This window comes from Myotis yumanensis, unplaced genomic scaffold (genome assembly GCF_028538775.1).
Source record: "Myotis yumanensis isolate MYYU_CA2020_CCGP unplaced genomic scaffold, mMyoYum1.0.hap1 SCAF_2, whole genome shotgun sequence".
NCBI classification, from domain to species: Eukaryota; Metazoa; Chordata; class Mammalia; order Chiroptera; family Vespertilionidae; genus Myotis; species Myotis yumanensis.
In genome coordinates, this window is record NW_027223753.1 from 65,062,099 (window position 1) to 65,082,092 (window position 19,994).

General features: G+C 40.6%; 2 protein-coding genes across 3 annotated transcripts in view; one reads left to right on the forward strand and one right to left on the reverse strand.

Annotated features, from left to right (window-relative positions):
- The window catches only part of SELENOF (selenoprotein F), a 36,010-nt gene extending 29,401 nt beyond the window's left edge, over positions 1 to 6,609 (reverse strand). The window contains exon 1 of the mRNA XM_070405515.1: positions 6,287 to 6,609. Coding sequence (XP_070261616.1) covers positions 6,287 to 6,361 — 75 coding nt within the window. The 5' untranslated portion in view covers positions 6,362 to 6,609. The remainder of the gene's footprint in view (positions 1 to 6,286) is intronic.
- A 329-nt stretch (positions 6,610 to 6,938) lies between these two features.
- The window catches only part of HS2ST1 (heparan sulfate 2-O-sulfotransferase 1), a 159,794-nt gene continuing 146,738 nt past the window's right edge, over positions 6,939 to 19,994 (forward strand). For both annotated transcript variants that reach the window (XM_070405516.1, XM_070405517.1), the window contains exon 1: positions 6,939 to 7,450. In XM_070405516.1, the coding sequence (XP_070261617.1) occupies positions 7,327 to 7,450 (124 nt within the window). In that variant the 5' untranslated portion in view covers positions 6,939 to 7,326. The remainder of the gene's footprint in view (positions 7,451 to 19,994) is intronic.

Here is a 19,994-nt window from a genome sequence, read left to right on the forward strand (position 1 = left end):
CACCAGTTAACTGCCACGATATTCTGAATTTAATTTAAAAAGGTCTGCCGCTTGCGTCTATAGACGCTTATAGCATACAAATGGTTAACAGTTTAACTTTCCCCAATTCAAAGTAGGATTACATGCTAAGACTCCATTCTCTCCTCCATGCATTATACATTGATACTGGCCTTTACTCTAAGAAAAATAATAGGCTTCTCACATAATTTCAAAAAGATTGTAAATTTGAGACTAAATAAATAAACCCCATGAAAATGAATACAAGAAACATCAAGCTCTTACACCACTTATTAAGCACTTCACATCATCATTTTATTTAATCTTAATACCCTAAGAAAAAGGTATTATCTCCATTTTATAGAGAAGTAAACAGAGGCTTAGGACAGTTAAAGTAATTTGTCTAAGACAACACAGCAAACAATATGTGGCAGCATCAAGATTCTAATCCTGGCCTGCCTGCAAACCCCTTAATAACAGTTAACCACTGTTATTAACTACTGCTAGAGGCCCGGTGCACAAAAATTTGTGCACTGGGGGAGAGGGGGGGGAAGGGGGTCCCTCAGCCCGGCCTGTGCCCTCTCGCAGTCTGGGACCCCTCGGGAGATAACGACCTGCTGGCTTAGGCCTGCTCCTGGGTGGCAGAGGGCAGGCCCAATCCCTAGGTGCAGCCCCTGGCCGGGCTCAGAGCAGGGCTGATTGGGGAGTTGGGGTGCCGCCCCCTGTCATGCACAGAGCAGGGCAGATCGGGAGGTTGCGATGCCAGCCTCAGTCACGCTCAGGGTAGGGCTGATTGGGGGGTTGGGGCACCACCCCCTGTCACACTCAAGGCAGGGTCGATGGGGAGATTGCTGCGCCACCCCCTGTCACGCACAGAGCAGGGCCGATCAGGGGGTTGGGGCGCTGCCCTCTGTCACTCACAGAGCAGGGCCAATCAGGGGGGTTGGGGCTCCGTACCCTGTCAAACACAGAGCAGGGTTGATCAGGGGGTTGGGGAGCTCCCCCCAGTCACCCACAGAGCAGGGCCCATCAGGGGGTTGGGGCGCTGCCCCCTGTCACTCACAGAGCAGGGCCAATCAGGGGGGTTGGGGCTCCGTACCCTGTCACACACAGAGCAGGGCCCATCAGGGGGTTGGGAGCTCCCCCCGTCACGCACAGAGTAGGGCTGATAGGGGAGTTGGGGCACTGTCCCCTGTCACACACAGAGCAGGGCGGATCAGGGGGTTGGGGCGCCGCACCCTGTCACATTCAGGGCAGGGCTGATGGGGAGGTTATTGCTCTACCCCATCACACACAGAGCAGGGCCCGTGGAGGGGGGGCAGTTGGGGCGCCGCCCTCTATCACCCACAGAGCAGGGCCGATCAGGGGGTTGGGGCGCCGCACCCTGTCACGAACAGAGCAGGGCAGATAGGGAGGTTGTGGCCTTGCACCCTGACACACACAGAGCCGCAGGCCGATCAGGGGGTTTGGGCGCTGCCCCCTGTCACGCTGATCCCGGTGCAGGGAGGCCTCGCTGCTCCGCTGATCCCGGTGCTGGGAGGCATATTACCCTTTTACTGTATAGGATAGAGGACTGGTGCACGGGTGGGGGCCGGCTGGTTTGCCCTGAAGTGTGTCCTGGATCAGGGTGGGGGTCCCCACTGGGGTGCCTGGCCAGTCTGGCTGAGGGGCTGAGGTCTGCTTTCAGGCTGGCGGGTGACTGAAGCTCCCAACCGCTCCTTTTTTATTTTTTTTTAAATTCTGGGCCAGCTTTAGCTATGAGGCTTGGCTCCAGCTCTGAGACCTCGGCTGCTGAAAGCAGTTATCTGGTTTGTTTGGGTTCTATAATTGAAACACTGTTTCAACTCCAGCTCTGAGATCCCGGCTGGCTGAAAGCAGGTTTCTGGGGTTTTGTTTAGCTTCTATATTTGCAACAATGTTTCAAACTGCAATCTCAGAGGCCGGCAGCAGCAGGTGGGGAAAGTTGGCTTCCTCCATCACTGAAGCAAGCAAGCCTCCTGTTCGCTTCAAGCTGCCTGGCTGCCGGCTGCCATCTTGGTTGGCAGTTAATTTGCATATCGCCCTGATTAGCCAATGGGAAGGGTAGTGGAGGTACAGCTAATTACCATGTTTCTCTTTCATTATGGACCACTAAGAATAACAGCAAAAATGCTGACAATTATAACTGTGTTACCCACTGAAATAAGACTGATCCAGATGTTAACTTTTGAAGAAAATAAGTTAAAATTTTCAGAATCAATGACACACAGTATCATCTATTCTGCTGTTAGTATAGTGCCTTTTTGAATGTAGAAAATTATACATGAGCTGAATGAAGAATTGAATACCACTGAGTCCTGGGGCACTCTAGAAACAGCTCCCTTAGGCCATACTAAAATATTAACTTTTCTATTGCTTAGTCATAGTCAGAATGTATTTTCATATTAAGTCACTTTCTATTCTCCCAATTGTTACCTCATTGAAATACTGATAACTGTGACTGCTTTAAATTAGAGCTATTCAGAGGCATAGACAGTGATAAAACCTCAACTTGTCTAGTGAAAGGACTCAGAGGTGTGAATTAAAGTAGGAACTAAATTCTCTATTCATTTCATTAGCTCAACCTCAAGGAGCTGAGATATTCTTATTCTCTTTTTATTCAAAGTCAGGTTAGGTTACAGATATTTGGTTCATTTTTATTACTGAAAACTACTTATTCCACCTGGTCTTTTGCACTCCCTCAGGCTAAAAGTGAAATGCAGTTTTTCTAACTTCTAAGTTTTTCAACAATCCTCCACACACACCTCCCTTTTCATTTTCAAGGATTTTATTGCTGTCTTTTCTTAAAAACACTAGTCATTAAAGGAGAGACAGAAATAAATCTTAGGGAAGTCAAAACAGTTCAACAAGGGGGATTGCTCAGGACTCCCTTTGGATTTGCAGAGTCCTTTTGTATTTGTAGGAGTCGGGGTTCATTACCACTCTACACTCACTGCTCTACATAAACTACAGATATCCTGATGACTTTAATTGCAAGGAATAAATAACTAGGAAGAGAGTCACACTTCAGAGGGATTTAAATGAACAAGTACATGTAAGGCACTATATAAAACAGTTCCTGTATTCCCTTCGGCTACATTCTAATTACCATGGGAGCAGAGACAGTGGAGTACAGACACATACACAGAGCCATATGGTACAGTTAAGATCGGGGGTCTGTGTAATACAGCATAAAGTATGATGATCGCGGAAAGAGTACTATATATCTGCTTTTGCAAATCTGGAAATGGATGATAAGTTAAGTCTTGTATTTTTTAAACACCTTACTTTAGGTTTGATCAGGTAGAACACCTCTACATTTTTGCTCTCCCAAAAGAGGTAAACACACTGGGAATTAAGTCTAGATAGACAAGTATCAGGTCAATAGGCCTTGTTAAGGAAAGTGAAGGAGGATAGATCACCTTAAAAGCAAACTGGGAGCATACCAATGCCTTTCCTTTCTCTCCCATTACCTCTATAACTTGTTTGCTAAGCCCATTTATTCTAGAAATTACTTTTTATACCTCTAATTTACCCAATAAATGTTCTCTTAAAAAAAAAAAAAAAGGCACCAGAGAGCCACTGAAGAATTTTAATAAGGACAGCTAAGTTCCAGAAAGATGACTTTGGATGCATGGTGGAGACTGGATTGAATAGGGAAGAAAGAGATGGGGAGACCAGTTAAGGAAGCTGGTGTGGTAAGTCCAGGCAAGCAGAGATGGTGGCTTGAATTTAGGTAGTACCTAAGTGGAGAATGGATTAAGTGGATTGGCTTGGAGATTTTTAAGGGTTTGATGACAAATTGGATTCAGAGAGTGAGAGAAGAATTTTTTAAAAAATATATTTTTATTGACTTCAGAGAGGAAGGGAAAAGCTCTGAGAGAGAATCAACCACGATGAGAGAGAATCATGGATCGGTTGCCTCCTGTACGCCCCCTACTGGGGATCGAGCACACAACCTGGGCATGTGTCCTGACTGGGAATCGAACTGTTACCTCCTGGTTCATAGGCTGACGCTCAACCACTGAGGCACCCAGGCTGGGTAAAAGAAGAATTTAAAATGAGTAATTTCTGGTTTAGGCTATTGGGAAGCTGGCAAAGCCAACCATTTAAATTCTGCTCATTCAAAGGGTGAACCAAAAGGCTATTTCTAAGGAGGGAGATGATGGTAGCCTGAATAAGGGATTAAGAGTAAGTGGATGGATTTGAGAGAAATTTAGTAAGTAAAATTAGAGAGTGAGAGAAGAATTACACCCAAGTTTCTGGCTTAAATTCTGTGTGGATGATCACTGTGGTCGATTGTTTAATGGGCATAAGTTCCTTTTATCCTGGTATGTACCCTTCTTTGCAATGTGACTATGTCACTTCTCACATGTAGAGATGTAGTCTATTTCCCCACCCTTGAAATCTAGATGGGTCTTGTGATTTGCTTTGACAAATATGGTGATGTGAAGTAACTTCCAAGGCTAGGCTTTAGGGCGCATTGCAGCTTTTGCTCTTTAGGAGTGCTGCCCTGAGGCCACCAGGAAAAGAAGTGGTCTGGCCTACTGGAGGATGAGAGGCGACATGGAGGAGAACCAAGTGGCCTCAGCTGACAGTAAGCTAAAAATGAAGCCATCTCGGACCTTTCAGTCCAGCTGACCTACTAGCACAAGACAGCTGCATAAATGAGGCCAGAGGCAGTCAACAAAGGAACTGCTCAGAATCATGAGAAATCGTTACTTTAAGCCATTAAGTTTTGGGATGATTATACAGCCATAGATAATGAAACAGAGATAGGAAAATCAAGAGAAGGCAACTTGGAATGTTATTCCTTTTTATTTCTGCATGATGGTGAACTCAAATCGCCTAACATTTGCAAAAAAAAAAAAGTCTTGAGTAGAAAGTTTAGAGAGGGGTCCGTCCAGTAATTTCTAAGGCACCAAAATCTGAATAATGAGTACCGTAATGCTAACTACAAAAGGAAAGAATTCCCTCTACCTATGGTTGTAAAAGCAAACAGGCAGGATCCTCAAACTCCTAGATAAAAGAAAAAAAGCAGAGGTATTTACTGAGGTCTTTGATTGGCCCTAATTCCCCCAAACCCTGGACAAATCAGTTAACCCAAATCTCCTAGGACAGTGGTTCTCAACCTTGGCTGCACATTAGAATCACCTGGGAATCTTTTTAAAATCCTGATTTCTGGGCCTCATCCTCCGGAAATTCTGTTTCTTTGTTACGAATGTTGTGGCCCCACCCCATAAAAAAGAAACAGAACTTCCGGAGGATGAGGCCCAGAAATCAGGATTTTAAAAAGATTCCCAGGTGATTCTAATGTGCAGCCAAGGTTGAGAACCACTGTCTAGGACCGAGAAAACCAAGCAGGCTCGTAAGAATACCTGAAGAATTAAGCTGATAAAAGGAATGTGTGATCGCAGCACGGCGCCTACTAAAAAAGTTTTACTCGCACAGCAAAACACGGATTGCAAACTTTTTAGGAGGAATTAACCAATATTAAATTGTTCGTGGTGAATAGGAAAATAAGTAAAAACTAGCCTTTCCTCAAAGATTAAGAACGCATCTGCTCTATTGAAGAAAAATGAAGTTAAAAGAAAACAACACAAAAAAACCCTTGGGTAATACTACCCGCTTTTAAACGAGATGAAGACTATCATTTTAGAAAATGTATTTAAAAAGATAAGTTATGCTTTAGTATAGAGTAGCTGCTTTTATTGCAACAACGTTTAAAACCACCCACACCCACACCCACGCACACACACACCCCTGTAGTGCATCCTCCAGGTACGTGCATGTCAGAGAACGGAGATAAAGGCTGTCTATGAATTAAGGGAACACTAACAGTTGAGAGAAATAAGTAAATAGGAAGTACACCCTGTACCCAAAGACTTGCGGGCTTTTCTCTAAGATCTGGGAACCTTGTCATAAAGATCGGTTTTACTTCCTCCCGTTAAAAAGCAATTTTCATCGCTTTCCAAGATTCATCGCCTTTCTCCCCGCTGGTGTGATTTACAGTGTTTTTAGCAGGAACTCTGCAAGAGCAGATAAATACCCGATATAGCCTGAAGCCAGGAGAAAGAACCGTTAGGAACCCCGAGCCAGGAAGGATAAGCATCAAACGAGGAAACAGCCACGTCGCACTCCGGCCGCAGCAGTGGCCAAGGAAACCCAGTCCTCCCACCCTTTGCAAGTGTGGCTCCCAAATCTGACCCGTCCTCCTCAGCGCAGCCCTCCCACTCGCTAGGGGGCTGCCGCGGAGGGGATCTCCACTCACCGCTTGCAGCACAGTCGCCAACAGCAACCTCAGCCCAAACGCCGGCCCAAGCCCTCCGCTTGGTCCAGCCGCCATCGCTACCACCTCCCTCGGTCTCCGGCTGCCCAAAGGTCCCCTCAGCCAGGGGAGTCCACCCCAGAGCCTGACGTAAAACAGGCTGCTTAAGAGCGGTTGCCATCAAATCTGTCAGTCTGCAGAGAGGGATTACCCACGGGCATACGGAAGCTTAAAGGTGATCGAATATCTTTACATTTGATATACATATAAAATCGTGGGTCCTTTCGATAACCCGTATCAGGCACTTTCCTAAACTCCCCAAATCTGTGCTTAAGGGTTCCTTCCTTTCATTCACGACGTTGCCATATCAGCCAAGAAGCTCCGCCCTCGTCAGTTTCGGCCAGCCTCCTTCTCCAACTCTACCCAATCGAATGCCGTTTTGCATGACGCCTATCGCAAAGGAAACCAACCGTAACACGAACCGAGAGCGAAGCGCTGGGGTTCTGCGGTCCAATAAGCACCACCGAGCGGGAGCAGGGGGTGGAGCCTCTGGTTGCCAAGCAGCGTACGTGGGTGCGTGCGCCTGGTGGCGGCGGGGGATGGGCAGGGGGCGGGGCCGGGGGCGGCGCAGCCGCAGCCGCAGCGCTGGCGGAGGAGCGCGCGGCCGCGAGCAAAGGAGGGAGGGAAGGAAGGAAGGGAGCAAGGCAGGCAGGCAGGCAGGCAGGCAGGCGCGGAGGTCGGTGACTGAGGCAGTAGAGGGAGGCGAGAGCCCGGCAGCCGCTTCTCGCTGTGTTGCAGCGCGGGCTTTTGGAGGGGGCAGCCGTCGAGTCGTCCGAGGAGAAGCGGGCACCGGCGGCGTTGGTGCTGGCGCCTGGGGGCGGGGGACTGGGAGGCAGAGAGGGGGGTCGCTGCGGTGGTGCTCTCGCTGTCGCGCTCTCCTTGCCTTTCTGCCGGCTCGGTGGGCTCCTCCCGGCGTCTTCCTCGCCTCCGGGGCTGCGCTCCCCGCCCCCCGCGGTATGTCTTGATCCCGAGCGGCGGGTTTCATGGGGCTCCTCAGGATTATGATGCCGCCCAAGTTGCAGCTGCTGGCGGTGGTGGCCTTCGCGGTGGCGATGCTCTTCTTGGAGAACCAGATCCAGAAACTGGAGGAGTCCCGGTCGAAGCTAGGTGAGGAGCGGAGCCACTCCGGGCTGCGTGCGTGCTGTGGGAGGGGGGCCGGGACGGGGAGGCGTTGCAACCCGAGCAGGCGGGCGTTCGCCCAACCTGGGGTCTGGCTTGGCGGCTAGAGGCTGAAAAAGGTTGCAGAGAGAGCTGGGGACATGGAGAGCACAAGCTCCAAGAATAGTGTGCATGAAGCTTGAGTGCTGTGCTGGGCTCTCGAGGTCACGGGACAGAGGTTGCGAGGTCGGGCTTCCTAGAGCCAGAACGTTACCCCGAAGTAGGCATCCCACGGGGAGAGAGCAAGACACATCCGAACTCGGTGGGGACTGAAACGCGCAGCCTGTGTGCTCTCTTAGAAGCCGTCCGGAAAGCCCGGGCAATGTCAGGCGAGGGGGTAACTCTGATTTGAGAATGTGGGCACCTGGATACAGAATCTTGAGGTACACCTGGGGCTAGATGCGCAGAAATGGAGGGAGATACTGGGCATGATGGTGAGTAACGGAAATGCTCTGTAGTGAGTTGCACTCTTGTGCTGGGGGCAGCAAGGGACCACACAACTGACGGGAGAAAGCAGCTGGCTAGGTAGGACAGGAAAGCAAAGAAAACGCTTCAGCGAGTTACCGAAACGAGGCATCCTGGCTTTTGATTTTTCGTAGTGCTCAGGTGATTAATATTTTGGGCTTAAGATAGGAATATGTATCTGTCCATTGCCTCGCGGCAATGTTTATGACTTTAGAGGAGGGAACGCTGAATTATTGAGATTGAAGTTTATGAAGGGAAAAGCAGGATTATGCAAAAAGTGAACCATATGGCTAAGTACCTTAAGGAGCTAGCAGTGCTCACTTTAATGGGTGAGGAGATCTGAAGTACAAAAAGTTGGGTAGTGAAGTGAAAGACCAGAAAAATGCACAGATTTAATAAGTACTTTCAGAGTAGAAGGGAACGTTGGCATTTGGGAGGAGCACGGAATGGGCAGGGGGTGTTCAAAGAATGCAAGCGATCCATTTTGATTTAAAAATGTACTTGGCACTTAAAAATCAGCTCAAGAGGCCATACTTTGAATATGGAAAAGTAATATGAAGTGTTTTTATGCATACATTTTCACCTCAGTGTCGCTTTAAATACTTTTTGAGAAGCAAGCAATAAAATACCAGCAGCAGTATAATTTAGACATAGAAGTAATAGCTAGATGCTGCTGTGGGTGATGATTAGTATTTGAGACAAATGTATCAGAAAATAATTGTAATATTGCCAATAGTAGCCGACGATTTGTTGTTCTGGTAGAATTTGCAAAAAGCCTTTGGAGATATTATAAAGAGCAGTCTACAAAGAGCATCAAATCCAATTGAAGTGCAACTGAAGTTGAAGAGGAGCTAAGGATAATTCCAGCCCTCAACTTGAGGGTAAAACTTACCCTTTACAGTTTTGAAGAGATACCAGATTTATTTACTGTGATTTTATTAATGTATGATGGAAAAATATTCACTTTAAGTATTGAAGGTTGGTCAATACACTTTGTCTTTTGTTTGGATCCATTTAGCAGCATCCAGAACCATATTCTGGCCTCATTAATGATCCAGCTTTACAGGAAAAAAAAAATGACTTAGAGAAATTTGACACGTTAAAATTAAAACCTGTACTTATTCTTTGTTGAATGGCTATATTCTTGGACACATTATGGTGGGTTAGGATAACTTCAAATTTTTATTTTCTTTCCTTGCCTAACGTTTTTTTTCATAATACCTGAAAGTGGTTTTCATAGACACAACCTGAATGATTTTAAAAAGAGAGTTATCTGAAGATGTAGAGAGCCACAGCCAGAAAATAACATGGTGGGTTGTTTTGTTTTGTGTGTGTGTGTGTGCTTTACAAGAAAGAAAATTTTAGTCTGGCCAGCATGGCTCAGTGGTTGAATGTCAACTTATGAACCAGGAGGTCACAGTTCGTTCCCTGTCAGGGCACATGCCCGGGTTGTGGGCTTGATTCCTAGTGTGGGGTGTGCAGGAGGCAGCTGATCAGTGTTTCTCTCTCATCATCGATGTTTCTATCTCACGCTCTCCCTTCCTCTCTGAAATCAATAAAATACAATTTTAAAAAAGAGAAAATTTAAATTCTAATAAATATATATCATACGAAATCATTCTAAAAAAATGAGCCAAGAAATACAAGACACTTGAATTTATACTCTAGAGATGCAAAAATATGGCAAATAAAATATATTACTTTACTAGAGGCCCGGTGTATGAAATTTGTGCACTGGGGGGGGGGGGGGGTAGCAGTGTGGTTCCTCAGGCTGGCCTGCGCCCTTTTGCAGTCCGGGACCCCTCAGGGGATGTCTGAATGAGGCCAGCTGTTGGACATCCTTAGCACTGGATGGGAGAGGCTCCTGCCACCACCGCTGTGCTCTCTAGCCATGAGCCTGGCTTCTGGCTGAGCGGCACTCCCCCGTGTGTGCACACTGACCACCAGGGGGCAGCTTCTGCATTGAGCATCTGCCCCCTGGTGGTCAGTGCACATCATAGCAACCGGTCATTCCACCAGTCATTCCACTGATCAATTTGCATATTAGCCTTTTATTATAAAGGATATGATTTAAAAAGTCTTATAAAAGGCAGTACTAAAACAGATGTTACCAGTTAGTAATCTTCCTTAGGAAAGAAAAGCAGAAGAAGGCATAGTTTGACAACCAGACTCAGTGCTAGGCACGTACATATGTGATAATTTTATTTAATCTTTCAAGAACACTATAGAAAGCCATTTTTACAAATGCAGGAACAGTCTGAAAGATTATATAACCTGACCACATAGCTAGTAAGTATTAGAACCAGTGTTGGAACACAGGTTACATCTGATTTCAAATCAAGTGTGTTCCTTTAGTTATACCAGGCTGCTTGGGACTTTATATTAACATCCTACTAAGATTTAGCAGTTTGAATAGAATTTTTAAACTGTAATATCATGTTAATTGCATTTATTGTGAAGAATGAATATCATTTTGAGAAAATCCAATTTCTGACACAAAGGAATTGGTTTAGTGTAATGTCTGGCTCTTGTTTATATCTCTATAATGAACATAATTATATTACCCAATGAAGCAACTGAAATAGCTTATTTTTGCTACAGAAAAAAAAATGTGGTGGTTTTCTGTAAGTGTAAAATCACAATTAAGAAGCATTCTTATTTTGGCATTAGAAAAACTATTAAACATTTTTGCTCTTAAAAGTAGTTTTTATTATTTATCTTTTCTATTGTGTTGTAAAAGATTCCAAAGGATTGTGTTGTCTGGTAGTGCTTTATGTACCTTGATTTAAGAGTATTTTGATGGCGAAACCCTAATAGAGCAGTAAATGTGCTCAAAACTTAGGCGTATTCATTGACTACTTGGGAAATTAACTATATAAACAGGAATTCATTAAAAAAATAGTATCACATAATATAAGGTTGTTTTTTTTTTTAATGAATATGAGGTTATGGTATACATGTTACTCTGTACTTTGCTTTTTTTCAGTTAATACCATAGACAGCTTTCCAGGTCCATACATACAAGTTTGACTTACTCATTCTAATAACTGTATAATATTGCATAGTTTGCATTTATCATAAATTATTATGCCGTTATGCCAATAATGACCATTAAGCCCCCAGCCTATTTTTGCTTTTTTGTAATTTCTTTTCTTTGGTATTATAAACAATGTTACAAGAAACATCCTTATACCCTAGTATGTCCATTTAACTTCTGTGTGTTGATGTCATTTTCACTAGGATAAATTCTCCTATCTATGGGATTGCTGGGACAAAGGATATATGCATTTTATAATACAAGAGATTTTAAAATTTATTTTCCAAAAAACTAGTTTTCCAAAAGATTATAGTAATCTACATTGCTAAAACACTCTCACAAACACTGAATACTGTGTTTAATTTTTGCCAGTCTGAAGCTGTGAAATATGTTGTTCCATTAATTTACATTTCCTCAACTTCTAATTAGGTTAAACATTGTTTAGTTGTTAGTTCATTTTCATTTGTCTATTGGGTAGTTTATCTTACCAATATTTAGGTTTTTGTTTTAAGTATTATAATTAGTAATCTTTTATCTGTCATATGTTTTACATCTGTTTTTTCCAAGTCTGTCATTTGCCCTTTGACTTAATGGTGCATTTTGCTTATACAGAAATTATAAAAATTACACAGTCAAATCTATTATGTTAGGCAAGTAGGTTTCTTATTCTTGTTTAAGAAGACTTCCCCCAATCGAGATTATGTACATTCTCTATATTTTGTTATTGTATTTCATAATTTTTATTTTTTTACACTTAGCTCATTAAAGCATTCATATGTTTATAGAGATTTCTTGTAATATCTCTCAATGAATAGTCACTTATGGCAAATATTATTTTAATAATCCATTTTTCTCACTGCATGTTATAGTTCTTTTATTTATATATTATGTTTTTGTATGTTCTTGGATCAGTTTTGGACTCCATCCTTTTCCACTAATCAGTATTATTCAAATGTTAGGGACCCATTGGTAGGTTTCATGGCATCCATGAATTTCCTAAATTATATGCATAGCTTTCATCAGATTTGCAAAGAAGTATGAGATCCTGTTAATGGTAAGAATCACTGATTTGTAATAAATGGTTCATATTTAATGGAGTGTGTTTTTTGTTTGTTTATAATAGTAACGTATTACAACATGAAGCTTCTGAGTTACATTTTGGATATAAGCATATAAGTTAAGAAAAAATTTCTTTGGGTGTTACACTGAAAAAAACTTCAGGTTATTAAAATGTATATTTAATTTTCCTAATGAGATATGGAAGATGACATGGAGTCCAAATGAAAAGTTACGTAGTTTACTCGTTACTTAGTTGTTTATTTAGAACTGTGTGTGTCAGAATTTGTTGCTTTATTTCCTACAAAGGAGTCCTTTCCAAACCTCAAGAACATACCTGTTGCTAATGCTGACTGTGGGTCAGTGCAATGAAACTTTGTTACCTAAATGTTAGAATTATATGCTTGATAATTTTTATTTTCTATAGGGCCTAAGAATTTAAGATAATATTTGTTGTTCATATGCTTAAAATGCCACTACATACGTTTATAAATGTTTTAGGGCATAATATTTTCAATATGGGGCAGTAATTCAGAATGGATTATGTAGTCATTTTTATTGAAATTTGTTACTCACTGTTCTTAAGAACTGCTAAATTAATGAACTAATAATTCCAGGACCAAGGTTGTATGCTCTTTGGAATTGGGTAGTTTTTACAAGTGCCTGAAACCATACAACACCTTTAAAATGTTCCCAAGAATGCTAGATTTCTCTACTTCTGAAATTGTTTGAAAACCTCAGAGTAGTGACTGTTTAGAGGACTTTGGATAATTGGAATGCAGTTATTCTAGAATTGCTCATTGGTGCCTCACTTATGAGTCCTGGATAGAATTTCTAGTGCTTTGGAGTAGTCACCTGAAACAGTGATCTCAATTAAGGTAACCCCAGGATGTCTTTCTACCACTCTGCTGAGCCTTCCAATAGCTTTTTGGCACTTAGTGAAATTGAAATAATAATGAATATTCAAACACACCTCTCCAGAAAGACTACTTTTGAGGGATGTCCTTATAGATGGACTTTAATAATGGTTCACTATAGCCTAATTATTTACAATTACCTATCCACTTACTTATAACAGCATTTATATACTCTGCCTTTCTGTCTGTTAACTATAGGTTAAATGCTTATTGGGCCATTTGTGCATCTGGTCCTGTTCCCTCACCTACGTAAGGAAATGGTTCCAGAAGTTTGCCCTCATTCTCCTATAATAATAATCTCCTCTCTTTCTGCTGGATTCTTCTTCTTTTTTTTTTTTATACGATTAGAGGCAGTAAGAACTCTTTTTTAAAAAAATATATATTTTATTGATTTTTTACAGAGAGGAAGGGAGAGGGATAGAGAGTTAGAAACATCGATGAGAGAAACATCGATCAGCCGCCTCCCGCAAACTCCCGCAACCAAGGTACATGCCCTTGACTGGAATCGAACCTGGGACCCTTGAGTCTGCAGGCCTATGCTCTATCCACTGAGCCAAACTGGTTAGGGCATGGATTATTCTTATTAGCATATGAATATACTATTATTTCTCCCAACCATAAAACATAACAATACTTTCTCTTGGCCAGTGGAGTAGTTTAGTTTTTGGTCTTTATTGTACTGGACCTGTGAGCAGAAATTGATCACTTCCTCTTTTTTGATAAACTTTCTTTACTTGACTTCTAAGATATTATACTCTTGGTTTTCTTCCCACTTCACTGGTCACTTCTTTTTTTTGTGTTAGATTCTTCTTTTCTCCTCAAGTTCCTAACAGAATATTCCAGAGCTCAGTTCTTGGAAGTCCTCTCTATTTACTCTCCCTTTGTTGGTGATTTATATGCTGACGACTTCCAAATATATATATGTATTTCTAATTCAGACCTATTTCCTAAACATTAGATTGATGTTATTTGGCCGCCCTCTTGAAATTTTCTTTGAGTAATTGGTAGACTTCTCAAGCTCAATATCCAAAATGGATCTTCTGATCTCTGTCCACTGCCTCGCCTCATCTAATCCTAACCCATTTTATCTCTGACCTTCTCTATCTTCACTGATCGTTAGAGTTTTACTTGACTTTCCTTTTTCTCACACTCTGTTTCTACTGTCAGAAAAATCTTGTTAGCCTTACCTTCAAAATATTTCTAGACTGTGACTACTCAACATTTTCAGTGTTACCACCCTAATAATTCAAAATACTCATCATTTCTTCCCTGAATTACTGTTTTAACTAGTTTTTCTCCTTCCACACTTGCTTCCCTATAAACTATTCTTAATACAACAGCTTGAGTAATCCTTTTTAAAGGTAAATCAAATCCTGTTAATCATTTGCATAAAATCCGTAGAAGCTTCCTGAATCAGAGTTACCCTAGCTGCTTTTTAAAACAAAGTCCGCAATTTTATTGGCTAACCACAATAAATAACTTTTTCATTCTCATTGCTGTATTAGGTGATCATTTTGGGATGATTTTCCTCTGCATGGGTGACTCAGGGTCTTTGGGTACCTTCTGTATGCAGTTCTGCCATCCCCTCAGACTTCAGAGTTCTCTGCTGTCAGCCAGAGAAGAAACAAGATAGGGTGAAGGGTGAGCAAGTCCCCCTTTCTAAACTTCTTTGTTTTTCTTAATTCTCAGTTTATTAACATGGACCAATCACCATCTACATGCAAGGATAGAGGCTGGGAAATGGGGTTTTTAGCTGACAGTCATTTACCAGTTAAAATTGGATACTATGGAAAGGGGGAGCATATACATATTTGAATTTCCTGAATCCTTTTGAATAAATATATTATAAAAGATAGTTAGGCTTATTTTATGACTCAGAATATAAACTGTCGGCAAATGTTCTGTGTGAATGTGAAAAATGTATATTCTGTTGTTATTGGGGGGAGTATGCGGCAAATGTCAATTAGGTCCTGTTGGTTGGGAAAATTGTTTTGGTTCTTTCTGCCTACTTGTTCCTTCAATTATAGAGAGAGAGGTTTTGAAGTCTCTGGTGATAATAGTGGATTTATCTATTTCTCTTGAAGTTCCATTATTCTTTGCTTCATGTATTTTGAAGTACTGTGCATGAATGTTTAGGAACGGCATGTCTTCTTGATTAATTCATCCCTTTTTCATTATGAGACCTTCTTCATCCTTGGTAATATTCTTTGCTCTGAAACTTTGTCTGATACTAACATAGCCATTTTTTACTAGCATCAGCATAGGGTATCTAATCTCATTTTTAAAATATTAACTTGTTTGTTTAAAGTAGATTTCTTGTAGGCAGTATGTATTCAGAGCTTCCATTTAATTTTACAACCTCCCTTGGAAATAGGAGTACTTAGAACATTTTCTTTTTTGAATGTAAGCAGAGTTTATTGGAGCTGTGAAGTTATAATGTATACATAAAACTAGAATTCAGAAACACTTTATAGTTATTCTCTACATTTTCATTTGTTCACACAACAGTTCTCTTGCTGTTGAAGCAAAATGAAGAAAAAAAAAGAGATAAAATAAAGTGAGAAAAATCTCCCTCCTATTCAAGGCATAGAAGAATTTTAAAAAGTTTGGTGCTAATTTCACTGATGGTTGTACAAAATTGTACATAAATTACAGGAAGAAAATAAAGCAAAGTCACAGTTCATCCTTCCTTCATCTCATACAAGCATTTAATGTAATTATTGATATGGATAGGTTTATATCTGAGGTTTTAAAAAATATATTTTTATTGATTTCAGGGAGGGAGGGAGAGCAAGAGAAGCAGTTTTATTGATTTCAGAGAGAAAGGGAGAGAGTGAGAGAGAAACATCAATGATGAGAGAGAGTCATTGATCTGCTGCCTCCTGCATGCCCCACACTGGGGATCGAGCCCTCAACCCGGGCATGTACCCTCACTGGAAATCTAACCATGACCTCCTGGTTCATAGGTCGATGCTCAACCACTGAGCCATGCTGGCATTTATATATATTATATATTATACTTGCACTGCGTTTAAGATTGTCACTAGGTTTTAAGTAATTTAATTACAGTGGGCCTTGCTGTAGTTTTTTTCATGTCTCTTGTGCTTTGGGTTGGTCGCACTTCTTGGACTTGTGGTTTTATAGTTTTCATTAACTTTGGAATATTTTGGTAATTTTTCCTCTCCTTTGGGAACTCAATTTCTAAGGTATGATGTAAAGGAACAATATCTTAAGTATTCAATGATAAGAAATGTAATATTTTGAATATAGGGAGGAATGTTGGAGCTTTGAGTTAATTGAGTTGTTGGGTTAAAATAAAATCAGTAAAATCCTCCTTCAACCTTGTAATTGACTGTTAGTTAATGTTCAGTCCATGTCAAGCTGAAACTAGTTTAGCCATCAGTTTTGACAAAGATGCTTGATCTAATATGACTAAGAAATTTGTGATTATTTTGTATTTGGAGTTAGGAAGCTGCCTCTAATTGCCAGTCTTTAAAAATATTTCACCACAGTTTTATTGCTTTTTAACAAAACACACCCATCTCTTTAATAAAATGTTCCATGTTCCTGGTGTGTTATATACTGCTAACAAAAAACCAGCTTAGCTCAGTTGATTCCTTCATAGAACTGATTAGAAAGACTGCTAAACATGATCTTAAGGTATATTTTGATAGACAGTTTCTTTGTTTTGTTAAATAGGATAGAATAAAAGCATTCACTTTTGTCCTCTAGAATAAATTTATCTTCCCTTCATTTTTTGAAGGTTAAAAAAAAAAGCAGACAAACTTCTGATGATATTTTAGTGTCTCAAAATAGGTTTCTCAATGAGGAGAATTAGGGCTGTGTGTGATTTTTGCTCCTGAACCTGGGAATTATTAGTGATAGTCTCTGACTAGAGATGAGCCTGTTGAGGAATGTCTGTTGATGAGATGCCATTGTGTACCCTTTTTCTGTTGTCCTAGGTTGGAACTCTGACTAATTAAACCTGTGACTAGTTACAGCCTAGTTCTTCCTCATGACTACTTTGACATCCCTTTGGTCTTTTATGTACTTGTTTAGAATATTTTCCTTATTTACCCATGTTTCTTATATGGTATTTTGCTTTTTCCACCAATGGCAATCCATCATGACTTCGGAAACTTCCTCAGAGAGTTATTGGGAAAATTAAATGATCTTCAAAAGATATAATGAATATGAAAATGTAAACTATAGAAACTACAATTGTAAGTTGTTGTTGATAGTGATAATAATGTATCTACTTTCTCTTTGGTGGTGTTGCTTTTTTGGTTTAATGGAGTTTAGAGTTTACATTTCTTGCTGTTTTCCCCAGTGCCCCACCTCATACGATCACACTTGTCTGATAAATGTTCAGGTAAATCAAATGATGATGTTACATGAGTTATAGATTTGACATTATGAATAGCTATTTCTTTCTTTCCTTTCTTAGGAAAGAGTAAGTCACTGGTGATGAATATTATTATTTGCTCCTAAAGATAGAGATATATTTACTTTTATGTAAATTATCAAAAAGCTCTGGCTTTTCATTTTTATTGATTTTAGAGAGGAAAGGAGCAGGAGACAAAGATAGAAACATCAGTGATGAGAGAGGATTTTATGGGCTGCCTTCCTGCACACCCTCTACTGGGGATCCAGCCGTCAACCTAGGCATGTGCTCTGACCCTGACTGGGAATCATGCCATGATCTCCTGGTTCATATGTTGGTACTCAATCACTGAGCCACACCAGCCAGGCAGCCCTGGCTTTTTAACATGCCTGAACTTTCTTCACTCTTCCCAACTAATCTTTGCCAACTTTACATTTTAAAGATAGACTTTTATAAAATGCAAATTAAGTTTGAATTTAGATGGGAGAATTTCTGTGTATGTGCATACATGTGTAAAATAACTCTTTAGCTTCTAAATATTTTTTAAAGCACTGATGATAGTCAAATTGGTGAAGAAAGAGGAACCCAAGCATATTTCTTCATATGGAAAAAGTTTTATGTGATAGTTCCTTTACTGTCAGTTTTCCCACTATGATTCATTGTCATATTCTCAGATAGAGGGGGTGGGGGGAATGTGTTCTGTGTCCTTCATTTTAATTTATGAATTTCAACTTTAAAAAAATTTAAAATATATAGAATAGAATAGGTTGTACTTTTACAATTATTCCTGGAATTATAAGTATCCCAAAGAATCTTTGGGACACAGGTTCAAAGGCTTTTAAATCAACAGTTATTTGCCATTCTGCAATCAGTCACAAAATTTGATAGGCCAGAATGATAGAGACTATGTGAGGTAAATTGTGTTGTGATCACCTCTTTCATTATATATTATTGCTACTTCGTTGTTTCCTGCAGTATAGTATTATTCTTAACTACTGTCCTCCACTTTGAATTACCAGTTTAATTTGAAAACTTTTACCTTCCTGCCTAACCGAGTATGTAAGATTTTGTACGTTCTTACATGTCTACTTAGCCCCGGCCTTCGGCCCGAGGCCCCTCAGCTCCCCTCCCTTCGCGCGGCCCAAGGCCCGCAGATGCTGGGCTCGTGTTGCCAGGGCGACGCTGCCAGCTCCCACCCTGGCCACTATGGGCGCCTCCATCTTTGTTGTGGAGTGACGGTTAATTTACATATTATGCTTTTATTAAATAGGATAGGATTGGCTCTTATAGGAGAAATGATAAGAGAGATGAGGCAAAGAGGTAAGGAAGAGAGCTTTTTCAAACATTAAAAGAAATGATTAAAGTAAAACTTATAGTATGTTGAATGAATGCTTTGGGAATGACCAGTTAATGGGGGAAATAATGTTCCTGTCTCTAAAAATAATGTTCTTTGAGATAAGAGGTAGTTCTAAAAATTACTTAGTGAAAATAGTAGGTTATTTTATAGTCTCCATAAATGGAGTCCTATGTGATGTGTGTTATAGCTGGTTTTGAGATTTTTGACTTACTTAAATGGTGGTCATTGTAGTTAAAATTTTGCAATTGATTTTCTAATTTGAATTATATTATACATTTTTTCACGTTTATCATGCATGTTAATCCTGTCTTTCCTGAAAAATTGTTGAGATTTACAATGTACCTATAATATGGAATGCATGAAAAGGGCAGAATGAGGTAGGAAAAGAGTTAAATAATTGTGTAGATATTAAATAATTGCCATCTTAAATTTTTTTTTATTGCTTAAAGTATTACAAAGGGTATTACATATGTGTCCTTTTTTTTCCCCCCGCCCTTGACAATCCCCTGGCCTTCCCTACCCCCCAGTGTCTTATGTCCATTGGTTATGCTTATATGCATGCATACAAGTCCTTCGGTTGATCTCTTACCCCCCTCCCTCCTGCCCCCAAACCCTCCCCGGCCTTCCCGCTGCAGTTTGACAATCTGTTTGAGGCAGTTCTGCCTCTGTATCTATTATTGTTCAAAAGTTTATAATGGTCTCTATTATCCATGAATGAGTGAGATCATGTGGTATTTTTCCTTCATTGACTGGCTTATTTCACTTAGCATAATGCTCTCCAGTTCCATCCATGCCGTTGCAAATGGTAAGAGTTCCTTCTTTCATCTTAAATTTTTTAGCCCATTTTCTTTTAGTTGACATTGAGGTATTAAAACACTAAAGAGATGGCTATAGATTATCTTTTCAACTGCAATGAGATATAACACTTCAGGTTCTGAGATAAATTTTGGAGTGATAGCATATTTGTTGTCTTTTATTTATGGAGTCAGGGAAAGCACATTTCATACTTGCATTTTGGTCCAGAATAAAAGTGAAGTGGGAAAGTCTTGTTAATTTAAATTTAACATTAAATCTAAAATAAAATTGCCAAAGCTTAAAGATAGTTTTGAGGAAAGCTGTTGCTTTTTAAAAAAATATATATTTTATTGATTTTTTACAGAGAGAAAGAGAGAGGGATAGAGAGTTAGAAACATCGAAGAGAGAGAAACATTGAACAGCTGCCTCCTGCACACCCCCTACTGGGGATGTGCCTACAACCAAGGTACATGCCCTTGACC